Genomic DNA, 12,611 nt, shown 5'->3' with positions numbered 1-12,611 from the left:
CTCTCTGCTTGTGTATTTGAGGACGTGTAAGCATCAGTCAATATGTCATCATGCTGGAGGTCGAAAGACAAAACATTCCTCCATCTGAAGTATTTTCATCTGTCTGTATCTGTATGATTCTCTTCACGCTGACAGTCAGGCGGATCAAACGATCCCTGCTGCACTGCTCTGATCTCCCACAGACCCGAGCAAACGCTCCAGCTGAGATATCGACATGATCTGATCAAACTCCCCGCGTGGTGCACACATACTGACAGACGCCGCAATGCATTTGACTCTCTACCGTTCTGTAAGTATTATAAACACTAAACAGAACAACTAAAGGCTTCAAACTAGTATTTATGTCGTTTTAGGAGAGAAGTTCTCTCTGTTAAAAGGAACATTGAAGTTTATATAAAAAAGAGAACACAATTATCTTGTTAACATTTGCTGTTGATTAAGTGTTTTCTTCAGTCAGGACAAAAGATGAGAATGAGAGAAATAATATAAATGAATGAATGAAATGAATTCGAGCGCCCCATCTAGCGGTGAACGATGTTATTGCAGCGCCACAAAATCGCCTCATTAGTGTCTCTCCGCTAATAAACACTTATAACTTTAGTGTGAAATTCTTTCACCTCGAGAAATTAACCAAAGTGACTCTCTCTAATTTACTATAGGTCTGTTTATTTATTGTATATGACAAGGAGACACGTCACTGACCATACTAGAAATGATTGAGTTTGTAGCATTTGCTATTTAGGAATTTTTATTAAAAATGGTCTTGACAGCTATTCACGGTATATCACTAAGAAAATGATTAAACCTGTGCCTACTTCGCAGAATGAAAACATTTATTTCGAATAATATTGTGATTTCATAATTTAGCCACTGGGTGGCAGCAGATAGCCACACTTCAGATTCTTCAGTGAGTTTTTAGTACACTAGAAAGTGCTCTACACTTAGTATTCTGTGATGTTTTATTTATTTGAATGTCTTTGAAGTAATTGAATTTACTGTAGTTATTTTTAAAATAATTTTAGAAATGAAATGTGTTATTTTACTTTGTGTTAGGAAGTATTTTTAACACAAGGGGAAAAAACAAACCAGATAAAAAGTTACTAAATAGTAACATACTGTATCCTTAATAGTAATTGTTATTAGCATATTATGAGTATAGATTGTGCAAAAAAATTTTTTTGTAAAAAATAGTTTATTTCAGTATGTATGTGTACATATCATTTTCTATCACTGAATTAGCCAAAATTACGTATAGATCAACAATTTATTGACCATCTTTCTATACTGTATCTGCATCAGCATTTGAAAACCCATATCAGTAAACCACTAGCCAGCAACAATGGAATATAATAGAGAGACTAGTAGCAAATGACTACTGGTTTGCTTACTGTGACATAAAAATAAATACCATTAATTTTAAGGAATAAATGTCACAACCGCTTGGAATATAGAGCAGAAGCCGTGTGGACTGTTTTTATTCTAGCTTTAATTTGTCCTTTTCAGAGTTTTTGATCGGTTTTAGTCCCTATCCGCTTTCACTGTATGGAAAAGAGCAGCGTGAACATTCTGACAAACATCTCATTTTGTGCTCCACGGAACAAAGAAACTAAAACCTCTTTTGAATGACACGAAAGAAAGCGAATAATGACAGAATACGTGTTTTAGCTCAATTATTGCCGTCGATCTGACGCCAAACAAGCCCATTTTCATCCCTGTAGCTCGTGATTCCAGTCAGAGAGCGGCGCTGTGTTCGCATCCCAATGGATCCTTAGGACGGGACTCGACACACACACACACACACACACTAGCAGTAGCGTTCACTGTCTGTCTGTCGCCAGCGTGTGCATTGTGAACGGATTCTTGCCCTTTTTTACTAAGGGATCTACGGCCACACGGACCGAGTACGTGAAAATGTGTGGCTGAAGAACACAACTCGGGATTACTGTGGTCTAAATCCCTTATTTTGTCCTCCTGTGACTGTCCAAACTGAGGATTTGCTCCGTCCAGCGCAGCGATCATGTCGGGGAAAATAGAAAGCAAGCACGGTAAGCGCGAACCGGCCCGTTGAGTCTGTAGGCCCGGTTAGATCGCACTTTAACAGCTCCTCACTCTTTAATCAACGCATTTCATGTTCTTTTTAAGTATGCACCAAATGCACGGGTGTCTAATGTATATTTCGACCCAGAAATAGTGGAATAAATCAGTGTCCGTTAGCACGCGCTAGCGCCCGCTGGGGACCCAGAGCTCGCGCTGGCGCACGGGACATTTAAACGGGATCATCCCGGTGCTGTTCAACCGAGAGACGCATGCAAACGAGCAGAGGCAGTTCTGTCCGCCTGTCTGTGCAGTTAAAGATGCATTTATCAATGCTTGCTCACTTGCAAACAGTAGAGACTCTCCAGCCTGCTGCTGGTGTCAATCTCATGCTCAGACAGACTGATTTTACACAGAGACAGGAATAAGTGAAGTTATGAGTTTAATGCAATGTGTTCTGCACAGGTTTATTTAATTTTCATGCATTTTCGTCTTGTTGACTGTGTGATTAGGCTGCACAGTTTGTCTTAGAAATATTTCAAGGGTTCATGTGTGCGTTTTGTATGTGTTGTATTCTTACATTAAGATATATGTGAAATTATTCTTAAAAGAGCAGTTGACAAATAACATTTGTTTGAATATTACTATAATAATTCAAATTTACATGCACAGCAAAACTGATGCACATGTTAATTTTCTGATTGTTTTTATGTAGTAAAATTATTTAATAAAAGCAGCATTTATTATGCAAATGTTATTTAAGTAGTAAGTTTTAGATGCAAGACTGGATGTCATGTATCCAAATGCAAATATGTTTTTTTGGTGTGACAGTATTGCCTTTGTCATGTTTCTTGTGCTGAAGGAGGCATTTGTCATTATTAGTTAAATATGTTGAATTTGTCAGTCTCGTTGGCTTTCTTTAGACACAGTTGGATGTTGTCATGTTGCATGTTAAGTTTAGGAATATGACAACACAGACTGGAGTGTGTGTTGTCTGTCTCTCTAGATGTGTCTATCTGGTTGTGGTGAGTCTAGTAACGGAAAGCGACAGGAGGTTTCTTTCGGCGGTGGGAAGGAAACTCAATCCCCCTGATCACCTCAACCTAAACAGCTGTCCTGGACGCCCGGATCGGGTCAGGGTTTAGGGTGAGGCTGCAGGGGAAGTTTTGTTGTTGCTCAGTGGATATTGCTGTAATAAAAAGATAATTTTCGGTTAATGACTGTTACTAAGAATGAACAATGCAGTGCATCAGTTACTATATCATTACTGAGCAGTGCAGTTATTTTAAATGATTGGCTGCTGATTGGATTGATATTGGAAACAGATGGTATAATTTCAAAATAATATTTATATTTATTAAAATTTTCATGCATTTATATCCGTCTTTCTTACTGTACATTGTAACATTTTTAGAAATTCAGATTGAAATACTAGATTGAACGGTTATAGACTGATTAATATATAGATTGAAAACAGATAAAATTCTATAAATATGTAGTATTTTTAATTTAAATGTTTTGCTTTTACTCCACAAAGTGCCTGAAGAAGGGCCTACATAAAATAAAATATTATTATTATTTTAATTATTAGTTTGGAGTCAATGAGATTATTTAATGTTTCTGAAAGAAGTCTCTTCTGCTCACTAAGGCTGCATTTATTTACTCAAAAATACAGGATAAACAGTAACATTGTGAAATATTATTAAAACTTAAAATATCTGTTTTCTGTTTGAATATATGTTAAATTGTAATTTATTCCAGTGATCAAAGCTGAATTTTCAGCATCATTACTCCAGTCTTCAGTGTCACATGATCTTCAGAAATCATTCTAATATGCTGATTTGCTGCTCAAAAAACATTTCTGATTATTATCAGTGTTGAAAACCGTTGTGCTACTTATTATTTTTGTGGAAACTGTTATACATGTTATTTTTTAGGATTCTTTGATGCATAGAAATTTCAATAGAACAGCATTTACTTGAAATACAAATCTTTTGTAAAATTATAAATGACTTTACTGTCACTTTTGATCAATTTAATGCATCTTTCCTGAATAAAATATTCATTTCTTTAAAAAAAATTACTTAAGATAAATCTTAACATTTAAAACTGTCCAATAAGATTTTGGTATTGGTCCATAACTATGCATTTCCTTAGCAATCAAACTGTTTTCTTAGTGAAATGGAAGTGATCTTGTGGGAAAGGAAAGAATGCTTATCCCGAGGCGTTATTCACCTGAACATTCCTTTGTGACACACCTGAGAAAAGCACATTTTAGCAGGGCTGAATGTGTTTGAGCCTTATACATCATGTCAGGGCGCTTCTTATTTGAGAATGAACCTAATTTGAACAATATACGGACATAATTTGGCTGTTTTATTCAAGTCGGAGAGGGTTTGTGAAGCCGCATTCCTTGCATGTTTTGTTCAGGTCCACGTTGTGTCCTGTCTTGTAGCGACCTGTAGGAAGTCTACGGGACGGGTATGTGTGCGCTCACCCATGCGCTCGAATACACCCGCTTTGTTTGTTTTGCCTGTTTGTCTTTTGTGTAGAGGTCAACCAATTAATCGGCCGATTTTTGGCATTTTTTAAATAATCAGCATTATGCTGCAAATTAGGCCGATTTATAGGCAGGTGCATCTGCGGGCAGCTAAGCGTTGTTGCGGAACACCGGAGAATCTTTCTCTGGCTGCGTGAGAGATGGAGCAACTCTCACTCTGCAGCCGATTCTTGTTCACACACAGCTTCAGCTAATGATGGCAGGGCAAAACAGACCGTTTCGAAAGAACCTACCGTCTTCAGAAAAGCTTCGATGTCATTTTCATGGAGAATGAATTTGCGTTTGCAAGTCTGTGGGAAACACTGGTGTGTGTCAGCAAACATAAACAAAAAGCATGCTTCAGAACTGTTTTGAGAAGGTGCTTAAGTTTTGAGCCATGTATTATTACTCTGAATTAGGCTACTACTACTATTACTATCTTGTACCCTGGCTGCAATAATCATTTACTCAAACTCACTTTTATGAGATGAAGGGGGAAAAAAATTAAGAAAATCGGCCAAAAAATCGGCATCATATATCGGCAATCGGCTGCCCTGGTTTCTAAATATCGGCATCGTCCAGTGAAAAACCCATATCGGTCGACCTCTACTTTTGTGCGTTCTGTTGGTCAGGCGAAGCGATGGACGTTTCGGATAAATCTAAAGCCAGCCCGAATCAACAAGAGCAGAGTGTGCAGACCGACGCTGTGTGAGCGTATGACGTAATTCTCGGCATCAACGTGTTTCTCTGTCGCCGTGGATACGCTGACCTGATGTCATAATGGCACTGTCATTCTTGCAGAAATATTAAAAGCGGTCACCTGCTTTGAACTAACCTCCCTCTGTCTGCCTCTCTCTTTCTCATCAAAACCAGGAAGCTGATTTGACCTCCCTCAACTTCCTTACGACGGTGAGAAAATGAACTTTGGGGAGGAAAATTAGCACGTGAGAAATCTTGGGATCATGCGCTCATGTCTTCCCGGGATGGATGATTTTAAAGGAACAGCTCAGAGAAAATGAAAAATGTTGTCATTTTTTCACCCTAATGTTGATACAAACTTTCTTATGGAAGCCCGTTTCCTCCACAGAATAAATACTTGAAATTTTATTATCTCAGTTCTGACTTTTTTTTCTCACAGTTCGTACAATTGTGTGTTATAAAGTCAGAATTGCAAGATATAAACTCGCATTTCTGACTTTTTTTCTTCAGAATTGTGAGTTTATGTCTCAAAATATTATAAAGTCAAATTGGGAGATACAAACTTGTAAAGAATTTTATTTTATTTTAATTTTTTTACAATTTGTAGCCTACTTTATAACTTGCAATTGTAAGTTTACATCTCACAATTCAGACTTTTTACCCTCAGAATTGCATGCTATAAACTCTCGCGATTGTGAGAAAAAAGTCTGAATTGTGAGGAAAAATTCACAATTGTGAGAAAAAAAAGTCAGAATTGGGACTTTATATACTGCAATTCTGACTTTTTCTCAGATTTGTGAGTTTATATCTCAAAAGATTATAAGACAAACTCACAATTGACTTTTTTTCTTGCAATTGTGAGTTTATATAATTTAATTCTGAGAAAAAAGCCAGAATTTAAACTATGATACGCCAATTGTTTTTTTTTCCCCCCTCATAAATTTCTATACTTAAACTGTTTAAAAAAGAACATTGTTTCAGCATTTCTCCATTTATGTTCCATGGAAAATAGAAAGTATTTCAGCTTCGGAACATCATGGCAAAATTCTCCTTTTTTGCAAGAAACAATTTCTTCAATACTTAAAATAAGTTTTCTGCAGAAGTCATGCCCTGTATATATGAGCAGTTCTGAGGAATCGTCTGTGTGTGTTTTCATGTGGTTGAGAGATTGTGACATTCTCAGAATAACTCTACTGTAATAATGTGTCATGTATTCGGTGGGTGTTTTGGATGTATTTCTGAGTAGTTGCATCGCTATGCAAATCCCTGACAACACAATTATTTATAAGTGCGCATGGATGTGTAATGCATTTGGTCGGGTGTGTGTGTGTGTGTTTATTTATGAATAGTTGCATTGCTATGTAAATCCCAGACAACAAAGTGTGTGTGTGAATGCTCACATGTACATGCTTGTGTCTTAAACACAGTCTAGCAGTAAACTGAGAGATAACATAGTACTGAGAAATTCAGACACGACAGATTAAGACTAATGCATGTCTGAAAAAATTTTTAATCAGAAATTGCTAGTAAATTTCACAAACAGTGACAAAGATATGGCAAGTAACACATTGGATTGAGAAAATTTAAAGTAGAAACAATGAAATAGTATTTTCTTAATCTTTGATTTATTTACAACTTTAAAAAAATCACATTTTACAGTGTAAATCGACCAATCAAATTGCTCTAAGTCAAGTTTTAATGTGAATATTTAAGTGGTTGTCATTGTGATTCTTTCTGATTTGTGAAACAATCTCAGTGGTTCAGAGTTGTTCTAATGTCAATTAGTTTATTTTTTGCATCTTCACTTACAAATGCATTCACTTACATGAACATTTAGCCACACTACTGGTGAAATAGAGTCATTTCAGTGATATCACATTCATGGTGATGTAAAATAAAATTGGTTTTAAATGAATCTGCTAACTTGATGGGCTTTATTTGGCTGTAGCTTCTAAATCCTGATTGGTTTCGTTTGAGTGTGCTACATTCTGATTGGTTGTTGGAGACGTTTTGGCCTTTGATTGGCCAGAATAAGTGCAGAATTATTTTAAGTCGTCTCTGGCCACTCGTTTTTCATCCCAAAACTGTAATTTGGGGTTTTAGAGAAATGAGTGCAGTAGATTACTAGAATGAAAAACATGCTCTTACTATCCTGAGCTTCAGTAATTAGATGGTGCTTGCTCTGTGTGTGTGTGTGTGTGTGTGTGTGTTTGAGAGAAGCAGGCGTGTGTATGTGGACATGCAGGGCTTTGTGGGAATAAAGTACGGAACGGATAGACGCGAGATTGAGAATTTCAAGCGCTCCGCTCTGATTTGAGCTGTATAATCTGATGTCTGCTGCTTTTTTCTCCTGTAATGGAGGTTTAAAATGTATTGACCGCTTTTCCATTGTCTTTTTCCAGATCGGTGTAATTTTGTTCTTTAAAAAAATGTGCAAGCAAGTTCGTCTCCAACAAAGAGAGTATTTCTGGGAATACAGAAGCTTCTGATGTGAAATTCCAGGGACATTCCTTCCCGTTCCAGTTGTGTGGCTTTTGTCTAAGTGCTCATTTCATCCAGTCCAACTCTGGGTGGATCCAACCCAGAGATCAGCATCCAGAATCAACCGTGCAGAGAAAGCCTTTCAGGTTGTGCAGGAGATGAATGAGATGGTCATTTTGACTGATCCGTGTGGGTTATTTAGGATTCAGGGCATTTAGTGGATTGAGGAGAGTTTCTCTAAAGAGGAAAAATGTTGGTTTTGCAGACAAATAGTTCTGATACCTGTGTCTGAAACATTGTATTTAACTTTCTACTTTATCAACATGCACTTGAATGCCAGCGTCTATTCAAGGCCTGTAAGTCCAAAATAGGACATTGAGAACTGCTGATGGCAGAACCTCAGATCGTATTAAACCGTCGGCAGTTGGGTTCTGTGTAACTCAAGCCAAACATCTGGGTTCATATTGTGCTATCGAAGCATCCTGTCTGATTTAGAGGATAGAAATTATCGTTTTGCCCTGTAGTTTCATTGTGCCAGTTTTTAGATGTTTCATGCTGAAATAGAGCTCTCCACTAGGAGTGAAAACTAGAAGTGAAAATGTGAAATGTATAAGAAAAAAATAATAAAATGACTCACATTGACTGATTCGATCAAATGTAACATTTAGTAATCCATTCATTCCCTCATAAAAAAAGATTAATCTGTAATTCCTTTTAAGTGTTAATCGTAAAAGACGATTAATCTTGTAATAATTTGTAACCGGTTTTACATCTATAATCTACTGTGATTCCGAGTGAAACGGGAAAAATTTTTAGAACTTCATTTTATCCTTTGACTGGATTATGAAAAGTGGGCGTGGCATTGCAGAATTGAGTCGGGTGGTTGAGGGGGAGGAGTTAAAAATAGGTGGACTTGGTGATGTCATCAGAAAAGGAAAGTTGTTTGGTTGAGCATTTTAATAAAACATTGCGAAGTGTGTTTATTTGAAATAATGTTGTTTACTAATGAATTGTTCACAATAATGCAAGAAACGAGTAAATTTTGATTTCATGATGGTTTTTAAGTAAATGAATGAGTCCGAGACGAAAGCATCAAAACAATAAAAAGTTGAATACAGATTTTTTTCCTATTAGAATGTGCCTGTGTAATTTTATTTTTTCTAAGGAAAAAATAATGATTATCATACATTTTCCAGTATTTACAGAAACAATGTTATTTGTGTAATAATAGTAAAAAATGTTGTCAAGAACCATTAGATGACATTAAGGCCCCGTCCACACGGAGACGCGTTTAGCTGTATACGCATAAATTTTGTATCATATAGGCGTTTCGTCCACACGGATCCGGCGTTTTGGGAGAGTGAAACCGATATTTTTTGAAACCGGGTCCCAGAGTAGATAAATCTGAAAATGCCACCCTTGCGTTTTCGTGTGGACAGCGAATCCAAATCGCAGGCGATTCATTGCCGATTTTGAACATGATTTTATGTAGCTTGTCAGTGAACTACGGCTCTGTGTCGTAAATGCCGCTCCATCTGAAAGCACGTGCTGGAGATTTACTACTAATCACAGGAGCGGCTTTACTGACGAGATGCGCATGAAAATTGCATTCGATTTTTTGCACAGCCCTAGTGTGGACATAGCCTAAAAGACTCAAAAAATTTAATAATTGTCTATTGTGTTAATTTTAAATCTTTACCAATCTGTCATCACTGAACGCGCTCTCCTCCACATCACGAGTAGACACGCCCCTTATTGCTGATTGGCTACAAGTTTGTTTTGCGATTCGGCCCGAATCAGTTTTCTAAAGTGTTTTTGAAAAATCACTTACTCTGCCTTTAAACACTAGGTTTTACCCATTTTTCAGCAAGACATTTTTAATCATTTAAAACATAATAAAAATTTAGTATGATCACTTATTATTTTATATATTTTTATAAGTTCAGATCAGAATATGCGGTTACATTTTTACATAAATATATCTGTTATGCTGAATGACGATATAATCCATATTTTGACATTTCATTTTCACAAACGTTGTTTGAAACATTACAGTAGACTTGACTTGCATTTAATATGCTTTTTATGCATATAAAATCACTTCTGTTATTTTGGGATGTCTCATCTTTGACCTGCATAGTATTATTTTGAATTCTCGTGATCATTAATCTTGGTGCTGTTGCTTTGGTTCAAGGCAGATGATGCTTTATTGAAGTTTTATGATTTTTTTTTTTAATGCTCTTGGAGAAAATGAATGGGGAAAATACTTCCGGAAATTCTATTAGATATCATCCAAGGCCAGACAGAGAGAGTTTAGAGCCGGAACAGTGTTTGAGAACAGGATACTGGAGAAGGTTGTGTGTGTGAGAGAGATAGCGAGTGAAGGATAACGAGTGTTTTGCGTTCGGAAATGATAATCCTCATGCATTTCTCCCATTGCTGCGCTGTCATTGGCTCTCAGGCTGCGTAATGCTGTGTTTACCAAACAGAAACTATTAAAACCCCATCAGTCCTGACGTACAGTCTGTCTGCTACCTGACACTTTGACTGTCTCAAAGACACAAACGCTCTCAGAAAGCCTGCAGACTGAAGTGGAGTTTGTGAAAGCACCTTCATTATTTTGTTCCCGTCAGGTTCAGGGTTTTATTGGATATTTCCAAAACAGAATTTGTATTGAAATGTCACTAGGCACAATAGTGCAGTTGCATTATGGGAAAAATATGAGCAGACACAGTTGTTATTTGATGTCGTTGCACATCGTTTCATAGGAATTGTTGTAATGTTTGTTTGTTTTTTCATTTACAGTAGTTTCTTTTGTTAACATTAGTTTACATGAATGAATGTCTGTACAGTGCATAATTCTATAGTGTTTATTTATCTAAGTTCATGTTATTTTTAACATTTATTGATATATTTTTTGAAATCGGAAGATTAGCAAATGTTGCAACAAACTTAAAAGCAGTGTTATTTTAGTATCATTGAGATACGATTATAGTTTTTGTTAATATTTTAAATTACATTTTATTTTTATATTTTCTCTTTCATTTTAATTTTAGTTAAAGATTTTGTTGTTGTTTTTTGTCATTTTTATTAGTTGTTGTTGTTTTTAAATATGCCTATAATAAAAAATATTTTTTATTAATTTTTTATTACAGTTTTAGTCCTTTTAGTACATCAAGTTAAAATAATAGAAATGTTGCCTTGAAAACTAGCTGAAATAAAGTTTAAAGTTTTTATTTTATTTTAGTTACCATTTTATTTCAAGTAATTGCAGATGTTTATTTATGGTTTTAGTTCTAATAATGTATAGCTAAATACGTTAACATATATCAGCCTGCATAACATAACATATTTATTGTACAGCATCTTAGCGTTTAATTGTTTATATAAAACTACATTTAGACTAAGAAACTTTGAGTAGAATTGTAATTGGAGGAAGAGGATGAAATGAAATTCTAATGTGTAGACTGTGGCTCCTTTAAGAGTTAGTTTTGTGTCGTAGATGTTAGTGACACTTGCTCAGAGAGGAGACAGGAGTTAATTTCAGCGGACACATGTCAATCACATGTGTCACTTTGCTTATGTCACCGTGGCAACAGAGTCAGAGTGTGTGTGTGTGTGTTTGTGTGATATTGCGTAAAGCAGAAGGGCAGAAATAGATCAGGACCGCAGTGTGTGTTTGATGGAATGTGGAACTCTAGATCAGAGGATGATGTCTGTGTGTTTAATCATGGCTGAGCCATACAGATAAACACAGATTTAAAAAAAGTCTTTTGAGATTTTTAACATGCATATTGATATTTATATTGTAATTTATTTAATATTGCAGCATACATAGTCACAAGGTTGGAATAATTAATATTTTTTTGATGCTTTTGAAAGAAATCTCTTATGCTCACCAAGGCTGTAGTTATTAGATAAAAAAAAAAAAAAAAAAGTAACATTTTAGAATATTGTAACAATTTAAAATAAGTTTTCTTTATTTGAATATATTGTAAAATGTAATTTATTCTTGTGATCAAAGTTGAATTTTCAGCATCATTATTCCAGTCTTCAGTGTCACATGATCCTTCAGAAATCATTCTAATAATATGCTGATTTCCTGCTCAAGAAACATTTCTGATTATTATTAATGTTGTAAACAGTTGTGCTAGCTAATATTTTATACGCTACCATAATGTATACACTACCATTCAAAAGTTTCATAAGAATAAATTAATACTTTTATTCAGTAAAAACACATTAAATTAATCAGAAGTGACAGTAAAATTGTATTTTAAATTTATAGAACATTTCTAATTCAAACATTTGCTGTTCTTTTGAAATTTCTATTCATCAAAGAATCCTGAATAAAGTGTATCACTGTTTCCACAGTTAGTTTTTTGTTTCATTTGCACCAAACTGTCACATCAAGTTAATTTAGAATGTATAATGTAAAAAACACTTAAAGGGTTAGTTAACCCAAAAATGAAAATTCTGTCATTAATTACTCACCCTCGTGTTGTTTCAAACCCGTAAGACCTTCGTTCATCTTCGGAACACAATTTAAGATATTTTTGATGAAATCTTAGGGCTCTCTGACCCTCCCATAGACATCTGGGTCAGTGCCGGCGCCGCCACACGCTTGCGTCATGATGCTGTCGCGAACACGGGTCCAAAGTGACGCAGTAGAGATGAAAATGTGGAATAAATTCGTTATTTTTGTTTTCTTTGCGCAAAAAAATATTCGCGTAGCTTCGTAACTTTACAGTTGAACCATTGATGTCACACGGACTACTTTGTCGATCATCTTGGTACTTTTCTGGACCTTGAACGTGGTAGTTACCTTGCTGTCTATGGGAGGGTCAGAGAACCCTCA

General features: G+C 35.7%; 1 protein-coding gene across 1 annotated transcript in view; it reads left to right on the top strand.

The window, feature by feature from the left end:
- Nucleotides 1-1,810: 1,810 nt before the first annotated feature.
- The window catches only part of LOC107737187 (rap guanine nucleotide exchange factor 1-like), a 44,168-nt gene continuing 33,367 nt past the window's right edge, over nucleotides 1,811-12,611 (top strand). The window contains exon 1 of the mRNA XM_016548633.1: nucleotides 1,811-2,045. Coding sequence (XP_016404119.1) covers nucleotides 2,018-2,045 — 28 coding nt within the window. The 5' untranslated portion in view covers nucleotides 1,811-2,017. The remainder of the gene's footprint in view (nucleotides 2,046-12,611) is intronic.

This window comes from Sinocyclocheilus rhinocerous, unplaced genomic scaffold, assembly GCF_001515625.1.
Source record: "Sinocyclocheilus rhinocerous isolate Xijiao unplaced genomic scaffold, SAMN03320098_v1.1 scaffold284, whole genome shotgun sequence".
NCBI classification, from domain to species: Eukaryota; Metazoa; Chordata; class Actinopteri; order Cypriniformes; family Cyprinidae; genus Sinocyclocheilus; species Sinocyclocheilus rhinocerous.
The sequence above is the reverse complement of the archived record's forward strand: the minus strand, read 5'-3'. Positions and strand labels throughout refer to the sequence as shown.